At 36.0% G+C, this 18,450-nt stretch overlaps 3 protein-coding genes across 7 annotated transcripts; 1 reads left to right on the top strand and 2 right to left on the bottom strand.

The window, feature by feature from the left end:
- Positions 1–1,749: 1,749 nt before the first annotated feature.
- On the bottom strand, positions 1,750–5,266 carry LOC114714141 (growth-regulating factor 3). 2 transcript variants are annotated; one of them, XM_028898842.1, is made up of 4 exons: positions 5,165–5,266; positions 4,822–5,049; positions 4,318–4,678; positions 1,750–2,661 (listed from the first exon to the last, which is right to left on the bottom strand). In XM_028898842.1, exons 2-4 carry the CDS (start codon positions 5,006–5,008, stop codon positions 2,256–2,258), a joined length of 954 nt encoding a protein of 317 aa, XP_028754675.1. In that variant the 5' UTR covers positions 5,009–5,049; positions 5,165–5,266; the 3' UTR covers positions 1,750–2,255. The 2 variants fall into 2 exon arrangements, with proteins under 2 accessions (XP_028754675.1, XP_028754674.1); XM_028898841.1 differs by lacking the exon at positions 5,165–5,266 and having other exon boundaries at positions 4,822–5,134.
- Positions 5,267–7,600: 2,334 nt separating this feature from the next.
- Positions 7,601–11,238, top strand: LOC114714142 (MOB kinase activator-like 1A). Of its 2 annotated transcripts, none has more exons than XM_028898844.1 (7): positions 7,601–7,718; positions 8,356–8,404; positions 8,914–9,022; positions 9,202–9,295; positions 10,193–10,326; positions 10,412–10,575; positions 10,881–11,238. In XM_028898844.1, exons 1-7 carry the CDS (start codon positions 7,696–7,698, stop codon positions 10,953–10,955), a joined length of 648 nt encoding a protein of 215 aa, XP_028754677.1. In that variant the 5' UTR covers positions 7,601–7,695; the 3' UTR covers positions 10,956–11,238. The 2 variants fall into 2 exon arrangements, with proteins under 2 accessions (XP_028754677.1, XP_028754676.1); XM_028898843.1 differs by having other exon boundaries at positions 7,620–7,718; positions 8,353–8,404.
- Positions 11,239–11,992: 754 nt separating this feature from the next.
- LOC114714173 (TATA-box-binding protein-like) lies at positions 11,993–18,385 on the bottom strand. 3 transcript variants are annotated; one of them, XM_028898883.1, is made up of 11 exons: positions 18,339–18,385; positions 16,498–16,625; positions 15,515–15,602; positions 15,210–15,281; positions 14,831–14,881; positions 14,299–14,343; positions 14,068–14,160; positions 13,839–13,940; positions 13,689–13,762; positions 12,646–12,742; positions 11,993–12,364 (listed from the first exon to the last, which is right to left on the bottom strand). In XM_028898883.1, coding segments are annotated over exons 2-10 (603 nt in total). In that variant the 5' UTR covers positions 16,575–16,625; positions 18,339–18,385; the 3' UTR covers positions 11,993–12,364; positions 12,646–12,741. The 3 variants fall into 3 exon arrangements, with proteins under 3 accessions (XP_028754716.1, XP_028754715.1, XP_028754714.1); XM_028898882.1 differs by lacking the exon at positions 18,339–18,385 and adding an exon at positions 18,102–18,247 and having other exon boundaries at positions 11,993–12,561; XM_028898881.1 differs by lacking the exon at positions 18,339–18,385 and adding an exon at positions 18,102–18,247.
- Between the last annotated feature and the right edge of the window lie 65 nt (positions 18,386–18,450).

Genomic DNA, 18,450 nt, shown 5'->3' with positions numbered 1-18,450 from the left:
ATGTGTAATTAGTGATTTGCTCCACGCGCACACATGAAAGTTGGTTGCAGACATCTTGACCTAACTTTTGCCTAGGATGAAGTTTGAAGATTTGAATAGTAAGCTTGGAATGATCGGCATCCACCCTCCAAATTGAGGGCGAGCGTTAGTTGTCATGAGAAGTATTCTATATTCCTCTGCAGTTACTCCTAAAGTGAAACTTGCTTATCTGGTTTATTATTTTCTCCTTTATTTTTGGTGTATCATCCTATCACTTAATTTGATGTTTGGTTGTTTTCCTTTTCTTCGTGCAAAAGTTCAGCAGTTGCAGTAGTAAACAAAACTGAAGCATTTTCATCTTTTTATTTGCAGGAAAAGATGAATAGCTAAGCTATACAAAACAATGAGGTAGCTTTCTCCACTCGAGAATTATATCTTGGGACAGCCATCGATTTGTACTGACAGGACCATAAGGTTCTTGTTGATTCAGTTGTTGGGGTAACTTACCACATCTCTATGTCTCCACCCTCTTGGTCAGGCAAAAAAAAAAAGTCTCCACCCTCTTGTTGTGGGAGAAATTCGAGCGTATATTATATTTGTCAAAAGATGATTCTCCTTAACAATCCCCTTAACAGCAGTGGGTATATTTCATAAGAAACTTTGCTGCAAAAGTAATTTCTTTACTTGAATTGGAAAAAACCTTACTTTAAAAACTTGTAAATGTGAATTTTGCAAATGAAACATCGCACCGATTTCCTATTTCATCCTAAAATTTTCATGTGGGAATTGACATCATTGGAACTACCAAATTATACACTCAAACCCGAGCAGATGCCATTTTAGAATGAAGAAATTTTTTTCCGGGTAAAACCTTTGGCTGATGCTCTCGTCTTGACTTATTTTGTAGATGGTTTAGTTTGAGCGTCGGTGATCTCACTTTGGATATAAGAACGTAAAGTGATCGAAGAAAACACAAATGATAATTATACAAGGGGAAATCCTATATCGAATTTTCATAATTTTTTTAATGGCTTGGCACGACACGAAAGAACAACGCCCTCCATACCGTAAGACCTGAGATTCTACATGGTTTTAAATTTTTTTTGGGTTTCAGAAATTCCTTTCTTTTTTTTTTTTAAATGTTAGGTCCTTCATAATTCATAAAGCTAAAGTTACAATAGGCACCAGGAGCCCTTAGGAAGCCATTTAAGTAAACCCCTAGCTGTCAAGCTTAGCGTGCAGGCTTGACCAGATTCCATTGTATTTATGATGCAGCAGTGCTTCCCTTGTGCCTTGAAATAAAACTTTAAACCAACACATTAATGTACCAACAACCACATTGATTTCTCATTTATAACTTATAAGGATTAAACGAAATTCAATTTACTAAAAAGAACATAAAAGAAAAGGAAGAAGTCCATAACTATATTCCTATCTTTGTCAGTGTTTGATAAATTTGAGCATTTTTCATTCTTAGCTTCTTTATGGAAATCTTCTTTTCACCGAAGCCCCCAAAAAAAAAAAATCTATGGAAATCTTGTGCAACGGTAGCTCTCCAAAGAGGTTATACAAAAATAGGACAAGAATTTAACCAAATAAAATGGACAAGCAGCTTCCCCATCTGAAAAATGGGACGCTCAATTCAATCTTCAGTACAGTGATTGACTGTCCAAAAGGTTTGCTGTCAAAAGAATATCAACATATGTACGACACTACAAGACTTGAGAATTTGGTTAACACAAGTGTTCGGCCAGGGAACAATCCACGTTGATAGAACGAGAATAACATTGTATTTAAGCATTATGTCAAAGGAGATGCCAATAGCAGATCATGGTAAAAGCAAAAGCCCAATCATATTCTAAGTTTAAATATAACCAAAAATAAAAATAGTAGTAGAATTCCTTGAAATACATGTGCAACAATGAGTACCACAAATTTGGTGCTCGGAAATTAAACCTTAATTCCCCTAAGCATCTGCATAAAGAACCATGATAACATATCACCTCCTGAAGAATTCTATTTATTTATATAGATTTCCTTTGGTTAGGGAAGGAAGGGATGGAGGTAGTGAGGTGATTTTAAAGGTCTGCTTCCGGGAAAGTCAATATGCACAGGACAAGCATACTCCTTGCAAGTAACTATAAAAGATCCACCATAATCAACATCAACATCAACATCGACCCAAATCCCTTCCAGTCACAGGAGGAAAAGTGTGAAGAAAAAGATAAGCGTGCGACTCACCATCTCTTTCTCTCCTTACATTTCCCTCCACTCAGTCACTGAAAGGGATTCATGCCATCAGGGTTACAGCTAGAATCTTTATTGGGCCTATACTCAACAGATGGGGAGCTCGAGTTCTTCCAGAGCCAGTCGGTTGAAAACGTCTGTGGGGACTGATATTCCTGTTTCAAACACCCAGCCAAGCTAAGCTGATCACCATAGAAATCTTGCTTTGATCTTGCAGCATTTATGTTCAGTGGCTCAGGATCCCGCCCGGTCCCCAACTGGAAGCAGCTGCTAACAATAGTAGAACTATTTCTCGACTCAGAGACAAGATCTGAGGGAACTCGTGAGATATGAGGCCACATGGTGTCCGAGGCAGAGTCAAAACCCAGATAACTCGTGCTTCCCAGTCCTTTCTGTAAGAAGTTGTGCTCGTCTACTTCAGAATTCAGTCCAAACCTGTGGAGTCCTCAGTTAACATCAGTATGCTCTATTTTTTCCCCCAGGCTATGCAAGATAAGAAGAAAATAAAAGCTACTTATATCTTCTAAGGAACTCCTAAACTCAAAACCACATCACTATTGCATCCCAACCCACTAACAAGTCATCCGAATGAAGCCAAAGGCGAAAGGCTCTAGGATTGTTCCAGCCATGGACTCCAAAATTCAAGCCAGCCTCTATTCTATTAATTATTATTAATGTGACCTAATCGACTCTTTCCAGAGACAAACTTTGTACGAGCTATGCTCTGCATATGGCATTGTAATCCTTCTATGGTTAGAAACATAAAATTCGTATCTGCCATACATCAAATACTTAAGTTGCCAAAAAATAAGAAACATGTTTTAGCACAAATTGCCAAATTCGTCTTTATCAAACCCCCCCCCCCAACAAAAAAAAAATCAATATTTTCTAAATTTAAAACCAAAAAGCTTTTGCCTCCTACATTAAATGCATTTCTCAAACATCGACACAGTAGAGACCCAGGCTTCTGCTGACACAGATGAGGAATTATGACACGCTTAAAAACTCTAAATACTTCTTTTTTATACTGACTTTCAATTTCAATATATTATATTTTTCAAGTATATTCTATTTTAATTATGTAAGGTACTTGTGGAAGATTTTGTGCCAGCTCATTGATGACCAGAAAAATTAAAACCATATCAGATAAATAAAAAGAAAAGTCATATCCACTATAATATCCAATAATATATCCCAAATTTAATAGAAAGGATGCATCAAAGGTGTGGACTGAGTTTTTCTATAAGAGCCATTACGCTTTGAAATCACTTAGAACAGAATCTCACCGCCAGTAATATGTAATGAGACAAACCTAAAACAATCCACTCACGTACAGAGTTTTGCTTCCATAGGATCAAAAATTAACAGCAGTCCTCCTGCAATTTAATTTATTAATACACGATCTTCCATTAAGACTTTGATTTATCAGCCATCCCCTGATACTGCATTCCTTTTCACCCTTTGAAAAGGTAGAATCCTCGGGCATTTTCTTCAGTGTGTTGATCAAATAACAAAATCACAACTACCACATCTTTTGAATTAAAAAGAAAAAAAAAACCTAGAATGCCAAATCATGATATCAAATTTATATTAGGAAAACTACAATCAGTTGTTGGCAGATGGGACAATACAGTTTACCACAAATCTGTTCTGGGAAAGGTCAGTCCCCAATGATCACTTTTGGACTCAGTGTGAGCATCATAAACAGTGAAGCTCAAGACTTAACCCAGATACACTATCCCCAAAACATGACGAGAGGACTTCGAAAAAGGCAAGGGTGAAACTAGTATTTTACGTTATAAACCTAACAGCAAGATCAGAAAAAGGGCTTGATTAAAACTGTTATCATTCTAGCTCATTCAAATGCATCTCATCAACTAGACAAACCAAGCTGTAAAACATGCAACTCAAAACTTAAAAACTCCAGGTCCTGTACATGTTAGGTAACTAGGTATTTCAGCTACTCCGTTAATCATGTAACAGGTATATCAAAGAAGGTAGCTTTGTATGCAAAACAACTAACCGCAATCAAAAGTTACTTTAGACATAACAGATTGAACCATTAAAAGATGCAAAGAAAAAAGGAAATACCTGTAATCTTTCTTGCTAATCTCACCGGGAAGAGATTGTAGCTGATGCTGTGATGCGTTATTTCCAAGGTTCAAACCCTCACGAGCACCATTTCCGTGCAAGGGCAAGCTCTGGAAGCTTCCAGAGCCACTTCTGCTCCCAGCAGCAACAACGTCCGATGCCGAATTGGACGAAGACTGCGAAGCAGCTTGTTGCGATTCCACAGGCTTTCTTGAACGGTAACGACGGCGTATCATGTGCCGTTCACAGTACTTGGAGTCCGGATGCGCATCTCTCGAGCATCTCCACTTCTTCCCATCCGTCCTTCGACACCTCCCCGGCTCTGGGTCGATCTTCTTCCCGTAATACGAGCAATAACCCACTGAATCAGGCGAAAAAAAACAAAAAAGAGGAATCAAACGAGATACTTCAAAAATCGAGCCTATGATGTCTAATACATATAAGCCAGTGGCTTCATAGTTCATATACAACACCGCACTTAAAATTAGGTGTTTAAAGGCTTACAAGACGGGTGATGAACGAGCTGCGGCGGCATCAAATCGAGACTCCTGCGAATGGGAATAAGGAGGTCGAGGGGAACGGCCAGTCCAGCCTTGAGGTACTTAAAGATGAGAGCTTGGTGTTCAAGCTCCTGCCATTGCGCCACCGTGAACGGTGGCTGAACCGCCGTCCACATCGGCGGAGAGTTCATTTCGATCTCCTTGTTCTTCTTGTGGTACGTTGTTACGCTTACTGCTTGCAAGTTTGGGCACATAAGAAAAGTGATTCAACGAGGAAGCCAGCCAAAAAAAAAAACCAAGAACTAAAGAAATGAGTTGAGAGAAAGAGAGAAGAGAGAGGTCGTTACCTCGGAGTGTGAGAGAGACGAAAGCAGTGCGGCCATGATTGATTGGAGTAGATGAAGGTAGCCGAACAAGAAGGAGCCGCGAGATGAGGTTGAAAGATCTTTTTTCTTGCTTGGCTTCCTTCCTCTCGCACTTCTATTTTTATTTGTCCCTTTCCCACAGGAGACGCTCACCGCACCGAAGGTCGGTTCAACGGCGAACCGGGTTAATTTTTTTCCAACCGGATACTCTAGCCAGATATTTTGCACATCTACTTCAGAAAAAGAAACATCAAAAGGTGTTTAGATAAGAATAAAATTATGATTTTAAAAATATTTTTATAATATAAAAAGTAAATATATAAAATAATTTATTTTAATTTGTGAAAAAGTGTTTCTAAAAAAATATTTCAGGAGACCTGTGAAAATCTTTTTTTTTTTTTCGGGGGAAAGAAAAGATACAATAATATTTGCATATCCAATCTTCTTCGTGAAACCTTTACACAATCAACATGGGAGTCCCTTTTGAGGCGTTTTCAGGCATCTCCACTAAATAATTAGTTGAGTCCATAATAAGCAAATCCAATTATCTTTGGAAAATAGAAAGAGAACCCAGACCTATTTGAAATGTTTTATAAGCTCATAATTTACTGAATATAAATATATATGAGAAGAATTTTATCTTAATTTAAATAAAATATGTTTATAAATTATTTTAGCCGTCATGCCAAAAAATTCTCAGTAAAGTCATTAACATCAGAAGAAGCCGCTTTCATTAAGCGGAAAATAATATCATCAGATTACCAACAAATTTGAGCAAACAATCCCTCTCATCAAAGGTCTCGTCTGGATCCTTCCAATCCCTGACTATCATGTTCCTCCAGCCTCTTAATTATATACTCCCTCCGTTCCTTATTATAAGAGACGAATAACCGAATTACGTTGATAAAAAAAGCAGTTAAAATTAGTTAAGAACAATCAATGTGTAAAAAGTATAATTTGTTTCCCAAAAATGCCCTCATTAATAAGGAGAGAGAACAATTAAATTATTAAAAGAAAGAGAAGTGGGAGGGAGAGAGAGAGTGAATTGAAACAAATAAATATGGGTAAAATAGAAAATCAACATAAAAAAGTAGAAACAACTTTTAAGTGTCTTTTATATATAGGAACATGCCATAAGTATCAAATGTCTCTTATAATAAAGAACGGAGGGAGTATTGATTTAGTGGATGAACTTGTGTCATAAGCACATTTTGAATAAATCTTATCATCTCAAAGAACTAAAGGAGGTGACAGGTGGATTCCTTCAATTTTAAATGTAAGACTAAACAATTAGGACCGAAAAGAGTATTATCTTTAGAAAGAATTCTTTTACATGCGAAGAATATTTTCATGAGTCAATAACGGACACAATCTGCTAGTCATACTTTAAAAGGAACTTGAGTTGATTAATATTACCTTCGGTCCTAATTATAAGACCTAATTGATTAATTTAAAGAAATCGAGAAAGTAAGTTAAGTTAGTTATTTGTAATAAATAAGTGTTGTCATTCCTAAAATATCCCTGCTAATTAAGTGTATTGGCTAGAACTATCATTATTAGAAGAACTATCTTGAAAAAAATACATAAATATGAGAGACAAAATGGATTGGGGTCTTATAATTAGGGTCAAACTAAAAGTCAAATAGGATCTTATATTAAGAACCAGAGGTAGCATTAAATAGTGAATCATAAGAAAAGTCTCATATAAAATTCAATCATTTACGAATGTTTTGTTGTTAAGTTTATGGGTTCTCAGTATAAAAGTTAGTTAACTAATCTGGGTAGGTTGACAAAACTAGTTAAGTTAGCTATTTATAATAAATAAGTGTTGTTTTTTCTAAAATATCTTTACTAATAAAATGTATTGGCTAGAACTACTATCATTACAAAGACTACTTTAAGTAAGAATAGATAAATATGAGAAATAAAGTGAATAAAAATCTTATATTTAAGATTAAAATAAAAACTAAACAAGTTTTTATATTAAGGACATTAATTTTTTTTTTGCTAAAACATAAGTATCCTCTTATTGAAGGCGATCCTATTCGAGGCACTGTTGGGTATTAAATGTGGGTATCTCTTCTAACAGGAATTTGAATTTTGGTTTATCAGGCTGTGAGGAACTAGTTCCTTCTGTTAGATCCTATCCGGTTGACATTAATAATTAATATTGCTTGTGAGGAAAAAATCTTATTGGGCAGGCTGGCGGCCTTTTTTTTTATTTGTGGGTTAATCGCGGCCTGTCTCCGTCCGTTGAAATTGTACGTCCTTCATCCCACCACGTCAGCAATCCCGGGGTTTACTTTTGAAATAATATAGATCCAGTCCAGGGGCTCTAGCAACAAATAGAGGTGTCTTCATGAGTTATCGTGTAAATACTAAATAATTAGAAGTTAAAAAAGTTGGCAACTTCGCTTTACGAGCTTTGCAGTCCAACACGCAGCAGTAGAAGGGACGACAAAGCCAACGAGCTATCTCTCTCTCTCTCTCTCTGTGTCCTCCTCGCCTGAGCCATGAGCCTTTTGGGGATAGGCAGGTGAGATAAAAATCTTTCAGATTTATTCTTTGAACAACCATGATTTTTCACTCGCGTGTGATCTACGCCAACTTAGCCTTTTGATTCTGCATTTAATGAATCCTCTCAAGAAAGATTTGCTTTGCGATATGATCTATTTTGGTTTCTGCTCAATATGAACAACTTCATATCATCAGGATGTTTTTGAGTTATTGTGGATTCAATTAATTTTAAACATCTAATAGTTTCTACGTCATGTGTTTGCTAATTTGCTTTTCTCAGTTTCTTCGAAACTTAAAAATTAAAATCTGGTGAGAAGTATGCTCGTGTTTACCTTATCAATGCATTTTTGTCCCTGTTGCGGTAAAGGTGTTGAACATGTAATTTTAAGGCAAGTGGAAATTATGAAATGTGAAGTTTGAAGCTAGTGGTATTTTTCCTCTTTATAAGTTGCGCCCAATAGTAGTATTTATGTGTGGCATGAGTACATGATGTTTGTATAAGAGGAATGGATCCAATAGCTCTGAAGTCTGAACAAGACCCTGGTACATCTGTCACTGGTGTAAAGTCTTTAATGAATGTTAATAGAGCTTAGTTTGAATCGCTTATCTTCCATTCTTCTGTGGAATGTTCTCCTTGACAATTCTTTCTGCAACAGAAACCAAAGAACATTTCGCCCAAAAAAGAGTGCACCTTCGGGGAGTAAGGTTGGTCTCTTCTATTGAAGCATACTTTGTGGATCTCTTTGATTGGGCATTTAATTGGATATAGTTAAATGCCTTTCCTTAATTACTTGGGCAACCATACCTAACAGGCTAACATCTGATGAAAAAATTACTCCTTCAGTCTCAACAACAGAAGTTTCTTCCTTTTTTGTTGGAAAATATTTTTTTTTTTATTGAAAGGAGAATTTATGTATTTTGAAATATAAGAAAGAGAGGAAGTATAAAATCATGAATATATGAATGGGGACTATTTTGAGTCTGTTCAGATGCGGAAAGAGGATATCCATTGCATAAGCAAGATATTTGAATTTACTATGATGGCCCTGCAGAAATACTGTATAACTGGGTTTATTTTGAAAATCCAGTATTGTGGTTTCCGATGTTGTTGTGTCCCAACTTCTAAAGTATACAATCAACTTCAAGCTTTATGCTATGGTGGTGGGAGTTCAAATGTAATCATAATGTTAACTATTCTGTTTGTTTTGTTTCAGGGAGCACAGCTTAGAAAGCACATTGATGCCACATTAGGCAGTGGAAATCTGAGCGAAGCAGTGAAGCTACCTCCTGGGGAGGATTTAAATGAGTGGCTTGCTGTCAATAGTAATTCTCATTCTCTTTTTTGCTCTGTTGACAGTAGGCCATTAAATTGTTGGTTATTGTGATTTCTTATTGCCTCTCGTTCTGCAGTTTTCCCCAAAATTATCTCTAGCATGTTCCTGTTCAATTTCAAAATGCAATAATTTGAGTTTTTTTTTTTTTTTTAATGGTCCATATTGCAGCTGTAGATTTCTTCAACCAGGTGAATCTCCTTTATGGCACCCTTACAGAGTTTTGTACCCCTGAGAATTGCCCGACAATGTCTGCTGGACCCAAGTATGGCATGCTTAATTGAATTAAGAAAGTGTCTGCTTATAAAAATGCAGTTGATTGAATAGTCATTCCCCTCAATTCCCCCCGGGGCCGCGAGTTAGCTGTAAAAATGAAATTGAATTAAGCTGATTGTGTTTTCAAGTTGATATAATTTTACCGTAAGTTGTTAAAAAGAAAATAGGCATCTCATGAAGAGTTTGACTCTAAGCTTCTTTGCTTAATTATTATTGTCAGCTTTTAATTAAGATTTCATGATAATTGAGGACATGGATGTATGAAATTTATCAATAGTTGGTTATATCTTGGTTATTTTGCATTTCTTGTCCATATTGTTAATACCCTCTTTGGGGGATAAAATGATGGATTCTGCAATGTGATGCTAAAGCCTTTATTTCCCTTGATTATGTTGTGTTCACATCCCTTTACTGGCACTATTTTCCTGCAATGTCATGCAGATACATATATTTGGCCGTACACAACGTTTTAGGTTGCAGATTCTTGTTAATGATTTCCTTAGAATCTGCACATGACACCATTTAATATATTGATATAAACGTTGAATTTTTTAAGTTAGTTGGGCAAGCTGAGCCCTCATACAGATATGGTTAGTTTCGCACAAAGAAAGATCAGAGCTTGAGTATTATATTCAGAGTGGGGTCAAAGTTGATGGTTGATATATTTCATGGTTCTGGTGTTCAAGAAGATTCAACAAACTGTGACCTTTTGACTGTGGAGTGGTCATACTGGAAGTAGTTCAAAATACTACATTTACATATACCTTTCTCATTGAAGTCATTGTGGAATACTGATTATTGCTTCAGCCATTGTTACATTGGTCACCTGCACTAAATTATAGTAAATGCATGTAACTCACTTGTCCTCTCGTATGATAACTTTCAGGTATGAGTATAGATGGGCAGATGGTGTACAAATTAAGAAACCTATTGAGGTTTCGGCCCCAAGATATGTAGAATATCTAATGAACTGGATTGAGTCACAGCTTGATGATGAATCCATATTCCCACAGAAGCTTGGTAAAGTGTTATATCTATTTATTTTCATAAGATAATATACTCTTGTAATCTTCATCCATGTGTTGAAACAAGTCAAATTTTGCAGGCGCACCATTTCCTCGCAACTTCAATGATGTTGTGAAGACAATATTCAAGCGATTGTTCCGTGTGTACGCTCACATATATTATTCACACTTTCAGAATATTGTGAGCCTTAAAGAAGAGGCCCACCTTAAAACATGCTTCAAGCATTTTATACTCTTTACATGTGTAAGTCTCATTTTTATGGCTGAATAATTATGTGATGTGCTCAAGTATCTTTCTCTCTTTCTTTTTCTTTTGTATTTTGACACAAGCTTAAGTGATCTTTTTGTCTTTGGAATTGAGGATTTGAGGTTAACTCCAGTCTCAGCACGTCCTTGATTTTTTAGGGCTATCAGAAACTTTTATTTATTGCACGCAATGCTAATCGATCGGCAAGAATTTATCATCATTTGGATGTTTAGTGATTACAAGGTTTCTTTAATGGTCCAATTTTGTTGAAATTTGATATAAAAAATTCTCTGTCTGTGCAGGAATTTGGGCTGGTTGACAAGAAGGAGCTTGCTCCACTTCAAGAACTTATAGAATCCATTGTTGTTCCATACTGAGAAAGTGAAAAATCAAGTGTCAGTGAAGAATACCTAATTGAATCAAGACTGCCTATTTGTACTTTGATTAGATGACCCTCCTTATATTTCAGGCATCATAGGGTCGTTTGCTTGTGTATGGAAAGTAGTCCTCCTCTACAATAAAAATATAGTACAATATAATATCACCACTGACTAATTAAACTTGCAAAGCTTGATGTCAGAATGTAGCTCATTGCTAGCAAAGTAATTATGTAAATATCTGTGCCGTTTGACTTACATATCAGTTGATCCATGTATGTATTGCTCCTTTCTCCTATTGGTATTTAGTTTGACAAGAAGTTTATTTGCTCAAAAATATAAAATTTCAATTCATTTTATCTTTCAAATTTATAATTATTTTTTTAAAGTATTCTTATTAATTGTACATATTATGATGTTTGTATTAAAGATATTCTTAATATAAATGTAAGTCTAAGACAAATAACTAATTTAAATTTTTTAACATTCTAAATTAATTATATATGTATATTTTTTAATATTAATTATTGGAGTAGTGACCGCAGGACTATGTCTCATAATGGTTCATAACCAGAAGCAATCTGACGTTTGTATGCTTAAAAATGAAGATACCCATGCTTTATGACAATTAGTTTCAAAGTTGTATAAATAGTTGTTGAATATCAGAAACTTTTATAATTTTCAAAGATTGGATAGATGATGAGACTGATTTATTAAAAGAACGCTGTAAAAATGATCCTAAGTGCATCATTTACTCTCCTCTGAAAAATATCTCGCATTAAAAAATGAATAGAACGAATATTTAAAAGACGAATAAGCTCAACAACGGGAAAGCAATCTGACTTATTTTGACGCGCGCGACTGTGCATTTAAACGGATCATTTAATCACCGACTTAGGCTGTTAAACTCTCAATATTTTCACATGCCCGTTTTAACCAAACAGCTAGACATTTCATACGCGCGTGAATGTGTATTTAGACGACGACACGTTTTTTTCAGGGGAATTTTTTTTTTCAACAATTAAAAGACAAAGCAGTAACAATAGGCAACAAATGCATCTAATTAATGAAACCACTGAGACGTCTTGTTTGCTATAGATCTTCTACAAGCGTCAAACTGACTACAATTTTACAAACCACTAAGCATCTTTCACTTCCCTGGGTTTTCTCCCCTTTTTGTTTTGGGAGAAATGAATCTTCCACTTCCCCTAAGACATTAATTGGCTCAAAACAATTTTCAAGAAGTCCATAAAAAAGTGACATCATTTTTTCATCAAATTCTGCGACCAGTCTGGCAGAACATCTCAACAGGTAAGGAAGTATTGTTAATTTCTTCATGCTGGCCCCAAGAGACCCCATTGATGATAAGAGGGGCTAATCCATCACAGCCGTTTAGCAAGATCCGCCACCTTCCAAACACCTAGCCGTTAGAAATGACAAGTCGTAGCAAAGAAGATTCTTCACATTCCACTCCGAAACAACTAAGAAAAGTAGACTCCTTTAATATTCAGATGGGAAGGAACAAGATTCAATCAATGATATTCCGAAGATGCAAAATGAGGCTCTTATTCTTTAAATTGATTATCGATAGTGCATACTGGGGACACTACAGGGATCAAAATAACACGATTAAAAGTCAAAAGGAAGAGAAAGTGATGATAGCAGCAGTAATTATAAGAGTAAGAGATACCTCGTTAATGACAAGCATATGCCTTGTCCCAAGCATACCACAATATAAGAAATTGCAGAGTTAAGAATAGAAAACTCATCCAACCCGCTGGCTTATTCTGAAATGCATCAACAAACAAATGTAAAACAAATTAGCAGGAGCATTAGCAAAGGCAATGCTAGTCACAAATTAGCCGCTGTATTAAGGCGTATGACAGAGGGCTAAGAACACAGGTCAGTCGTCAAAAGCGGGCAACATGAAGAGGAAAAAGCGGCTGAGTGCACAAGGCTAAAATGAAAAAAACATTGTTGAAATCATTGCTAGACTTAACCGGTGATAACAAATATCAGTATTTTTCCACAATAGAGCTATATACAACTATATGCAATCCATGCTAAAACTAAACAAAAAGAGGGAAGATAAAGGTTATAGAATTTTATGCATGAGACGACAATAATTATGCATTTCTTATAAATATTCTAAGCTGGTGTTCAGCAAGGGTTTCTGCATTCAGTGTATGCGGTGCAGGTTTGAACGTTCACAAAGCATCTAGTAGGGCTGTGGGTTTCCGTGGATTGTTGAAGATTCGTTGTTCTAATGATCCTTTGTCGCCAAATAGTAAACCTTTAGTACAGGAGCCATTGTGTCGTTTTCATTCTCTTGGGATGTTTGCGATGAAACAAAGCATGATATAAGGAATTCGATCGAATGATCAAAAGAAAAGGTTCACAGTTTTAAGTCAAAACAATAGAAATCTGCTAAGGGCTGTAGCCTCCTTGCCTTTCCATGGGATGAGCTTCATCTTCTGAATTCAAACTAAAGCAAGGGGAAGGACAAGCTATATATTAAAGGGGAAAGCAATCACCTCACAAGACTCACCCACGGTGGTCCTTTCAATATATGTCACAGAAACTTAACATCAGTCAATGATATACAACAGACATTCTATGCATCGCATCCAAAAAGGACAAGAAAATCAGTACAGCAAACAGTACGACATACAAAAACAATGTCAATTATTTATAATTCCATGACTTTGCTAGTGGATGAAGTCATGTCCATACCATTGCTGGTTCTTCCTGTACTCAGTGAGTACAGGATAGATGTTCTCAAAGGCAGTGTAAATTTCATCCCTCACCTACAGAGATAGAAATAAGACAATATCAATTTTAGACAAAATATAGAACAATATGAGAATGCTTCAAAGGTATTACCTTAGCTCCTGTTAGCACTATTTTGCCCGAGACAAATATGAGAAGCACTATCTTGGGCTGCTTCATTCTATAAATGAGACCAGGAAACAGCTCTGGTTCATACTAACCACCAGTTGAAAAGGAAGATTAGTGAAGTTTTAGTGACAGCAGAAAATCAGCACCGTCAATATAAAGACAGGACTGAAGATGACGCTTTTGAGTAGGCACACAAGTTCATTTCAGGACTTACACTTGAGAAAGCACCATGAGAATATGCAAGACCCTCAAGCCGTATGGGGAACTTGACGTCACAAGAGCCAACAATGTTTTGAATTTTAAAATCCTAAATCATGATAAAAAAAAAAAAATCATTTGTAGCACAGAATGACAATTTCACAAGAGAATAGCTCCTTTTCCTTTTTCAATAACTACAGGAAAATAGTTCAATGAAGAAGAATAGAGATAATAGTTTAAATTGCACCTTGAATTTGGCGGCAAAACCAAGCTTTTGGATAATGCGAGCATACTGTCAGAGGGGGGAAGAGACAATTTAGAAAGTACTGCCACTTGAAGGGGAAATTGAGAAAATAATGTGTTTCACGATCAAAAAGATATGATCAAACCAGCAATGATTGAGTTGAGTGAAAGGAACTCCAATATTTTAAACAAATTCCAAAATTAAAACTCTGAAAGAAAAAAATTATATTGGAAAAAGTTACTCTCGAGTGGGTTATGATACTTAAATTCGACCCACTAGTACCATTATCAAATAATTGCTAAAAAATGATTATAAGAAATAGACATGGTCACTGATCATCACATTCGAACAATCAACCCTCCTAGATACATTAAAGGAGCTTCTTCTAATCCAAATATAGCAAGAATAAGCTGAAAAGGCAGAACCAAACTGCCATTAACTTGAAGGGCAATGATCCCCAAGCTAATGGGGCTCTACTTGAAAACCACCAATAACATATACGTGTTAAATGATGATAAAGAAGAACAACATATACCTTCCTTGCTGCCAATTTAGACTGTTGCTCACTTTTAGCACCCGTGCAAACCTAATCATGCCATTTAGATTTAGATGGCGTAAGAAATATGCACACTCAACAGCTACAATCAGAAAAACCAAGACCTATGTTAACTCTGCAAGCATCAAAATAACTAATGCCCAATAGAGGCCCATCCCCTGATCTAATTCACAAACTCATTTATAATAAATGAAATCAAGGCCAGCACAATACAGTCTTGTAATAAATGAAATCAAGGCCAGCACAATATAGTCTTGTAACAGTTAAAATGGGTAAATCGCATGTAAATCACATGTTAAAAACAACAACACAATCTTGGAACAAAGCAAATTATACCAATCGCTAGAAAGGACAATACCATCTTGCCAGATGCAAAGATGAGAGCAGTCGTTTTAGGTTCCCTGATCCTCATAATCACAGCTGCAAAACGCTGCAAAGGATCACATCAAGAAAACATGATTAGTTACACTATGAATAATGACCTAGAACCGCATGTATACTGTTTCAGAGAACAAATTCATATTGATAGTCATTTTTATATAACTTAGATAAACAAAGAATCTTTGGGTCAGATGAAGTACTGCAATTTAAGAGAAATAATCCATAAATTATTTTGGAAAAAAATTTGCCCAGCTCAAATTTTGCCAACATGAGGTACCTTACCTTTGGATTATACTCTGCATTTCGTGCGTGAAGGGCAATTTGTTTAAGGTCCAACTTACAGTCCAAATTAACTGTTGAAACAATATTCCTAGAAGTGGAGAATGGATACACTGTTATAATGTTCCGCCACAAGTAGAAACAACTCACATAACAAGTTTATAATTTTTAGCCAAAAAATTGACCATGTGTATTAAATCCATCTATATACAGAGATATCCAAGTAAAACAATAGTCCAGCAAGGAGTATAAATGCCATTTGATGCTTGAAATTGCTTAATTGAGCTATGGACAACTTGATAAGGCATAGTAACAACATCACGTTAAGCAAGAACCAAACAGAAAACTCAATAATTTCATCAGCATACGCACAAGATATTTAACGTGCTGAATTCACCAACATTTCTTTTTTTAACGTTCAAGAAGAAAAAGACAATATTGTTAGGCATCATACGATGTACCACATATGAATGAAATCAAGGTCACTTAATTAAGATATGTTCTGTTATTGAGGTTTTTTTCTTTTTTTTGGGCCAGCACTCCTGTTACTGGTGTTACAGATATTAAGACTTTCAATCTCTGTAATTACTTTATGCCTACCAACTTGCCAGTTTTTTTTTTTTTAGTCTAGTTTTGTTTTCTTTTGTGTGTGGTTATATTGGTCACACTTTTATGGGAGTGCAGCCTAATTCTATAAGCTTTGTGTTGCTATTTATTATCAGTAGTTCTGGGACTTTCCGATGAATAAGAGAGCAACAGATAGCCCAACATTTTATTAGAACCAGCTAATGAAATCAAATGTGGGCATAAATAGATTAAGAATTTGAGGTTCAAAGACAAGAGGGCTCAATGAACATAATAATCACACGTATTATGATTGAACTTATTAGAACTACACAATTTATCAAAACGTATGTTTATCTCATGCAATCAGACAACACAGCAAAGTATAAACTAAGAAATATTTCAAAAAAGCGGTTACTCACTGAAGGGTAGGCACAATTCCAGAAGGGTGCTTCCTTAGATCTACTGGTTGGCTCCCTTCCAATCCTTGCTCAGCCATTTCTATATGATATTTGTTTCTACTTCAAGCAATAGACCACAGACAGGATGCCTATCAACAAGGAAAAATATTTCAGACTAATTCGTGTTGATTACTTCTTTTTTTTCCTCGAATTAAAATTAGGAACCAAAACAAAATTGGTAGATTGATGCATATATTAACGTTTTCATAGCACTAGTGGACCAGCGGACAAGTGTAATGCAAGGCTCACCATACAGTGTGATTGTACCTAACGTTGTAAACAAGTAGCTCCATGCCCAATAGTTCCATGTCATATGTATCTATGTAAGTGTGTGTGGTAGTGTGAGGTCATGTCTTTACAACCACTTAGCTTGAATGAGAGGTGAGAATTATATGTATTTATATTAAGTGGTTATATGCATATTAAGTGTTTTCTTTTAGTTACGTTGTTTATACACACACATTTTTTGTCAAATGAACTACTTTTCTAAGGTGGCAGTCGGCATCATTTTCCATTTATTTTAGTTTTTTATGATATAACTAATTTAGATTTAAATTTATATTTAAATTTTGAATGCGTCTGACAAAAACCCAACTCGGGCTCAGGCTCAACTAGAGAATGGTCTGATTAGGTTTAAAGAAAAGCACCTAGGAACAGTTTCAGAATTGACATGCATCTTTCAGTGGAATGAATCTAACCTTCAATTTTTTGGCCAAAAAAAAAATCTAACCTTAAATTACTACCATAAATTATTTCCCCCTTGACATTGAGACAAAGCCACAAAATTCACTGCAAGATTTGGAGCAGAATTCATCTTTCATTACTATCTATTGGGTTCCGTGAGAAATACAGAGAATATACATATCTAATGCAAATGTTATTTTCTAGTACATATCTATTGTTATTTTCTAAACCTGACGCAAGTTGAGGGGAGTGGCCGGTAACACATATCTAATGCAAATGTTATACAAATCTTGAAATGCTACATCTAAATTTTCTAATCCTATCACTATGAAGGTATAACACAACCAACGATTCATTTGTTTCTCCTTGCAATTGAAACCTTTACGAGCTAGGGAAACCAGAGCTAAGAACATAACTTCATTAATCTTTTACATGAAAACGAGAATAAGAAAGAAAACCAGAAACCAGGAAGCGCAACTTCAACGGATCATGCTCCCAAACAGCTAGGTTTCCTTCCCTTCTATTATATAACCAAGCATGCGGGAAAGTAAAAGGCTAACAATAATTGATCACCCATAATATCAGGGATTTTTCTCGATGTGTTTATTTCGTACGAATAGCATGTATAATTGTTAAATGTTAAATGTGCCAAGAAAATTGTAGCTAGTCCAAGAATTAAAAACATTCGTCTCACACAGCGTCAAATATCCGCACAGAAATCGACCCATTACAACAGAAGCGGAAACGAAAAAGAAAAGAAAAGAGAAGAGACGAAGTGGGATGGAAGCTCGAAGCCTCGTGTACATTGAGGCAATCAGCAAAACAGAATCCATCAAAATCTCGGAATCCACGAGACCCTCGTTAAATGGGAGCAAAATTACCGTTCGAATACGGTGTCTGTGCAGCGAGACACTAGTTCGACGACGCGGCGGACAGTATAAACGCCAACGACGAAAATCTGTGGTGAGAGCGAGAGATGAGACGCGGCAAGGGTATCACACTTGCACAGGGGAGGAGGGGAAAGAGAGGGAGAGCTCTACGCGAATGGGCTATTAAGGGTTTGGGTGAGTCGGCTTTTTATAGGACACAGAGTCAAAATAAATACAAAAAATAATAACCATTTGGCGTTTGATTTCCGCGGGAATTGGGTGGATGGGCGGGCCGTGGGATTGGATGAATCTAGATCTTTCATCCTTGCTTCCCGGCTGCTCGGCAGAGCTGGACGATCTG

This window comes from Neltuma alba, unplaced genomic scaffold (genome assembly GCF_004799145.2).
Source record: "Neltuma alba isolate B1F8T4 unplaced genomic scaffold, ASM479914v2 tig00011487_pilon, whole genome shotgun sequence".
Taxonomy (NCBI): Eukaryota; Viridiplantae; Streptophyta; class Magnoliopsida; order Fabales; family Fabaceae; genus Neltuma; species Neltuma alba.
Note: the sequence above shows the minus strand (reverse complement) of the source record. Positions and strands in the feature narration are given on the sequence as shown.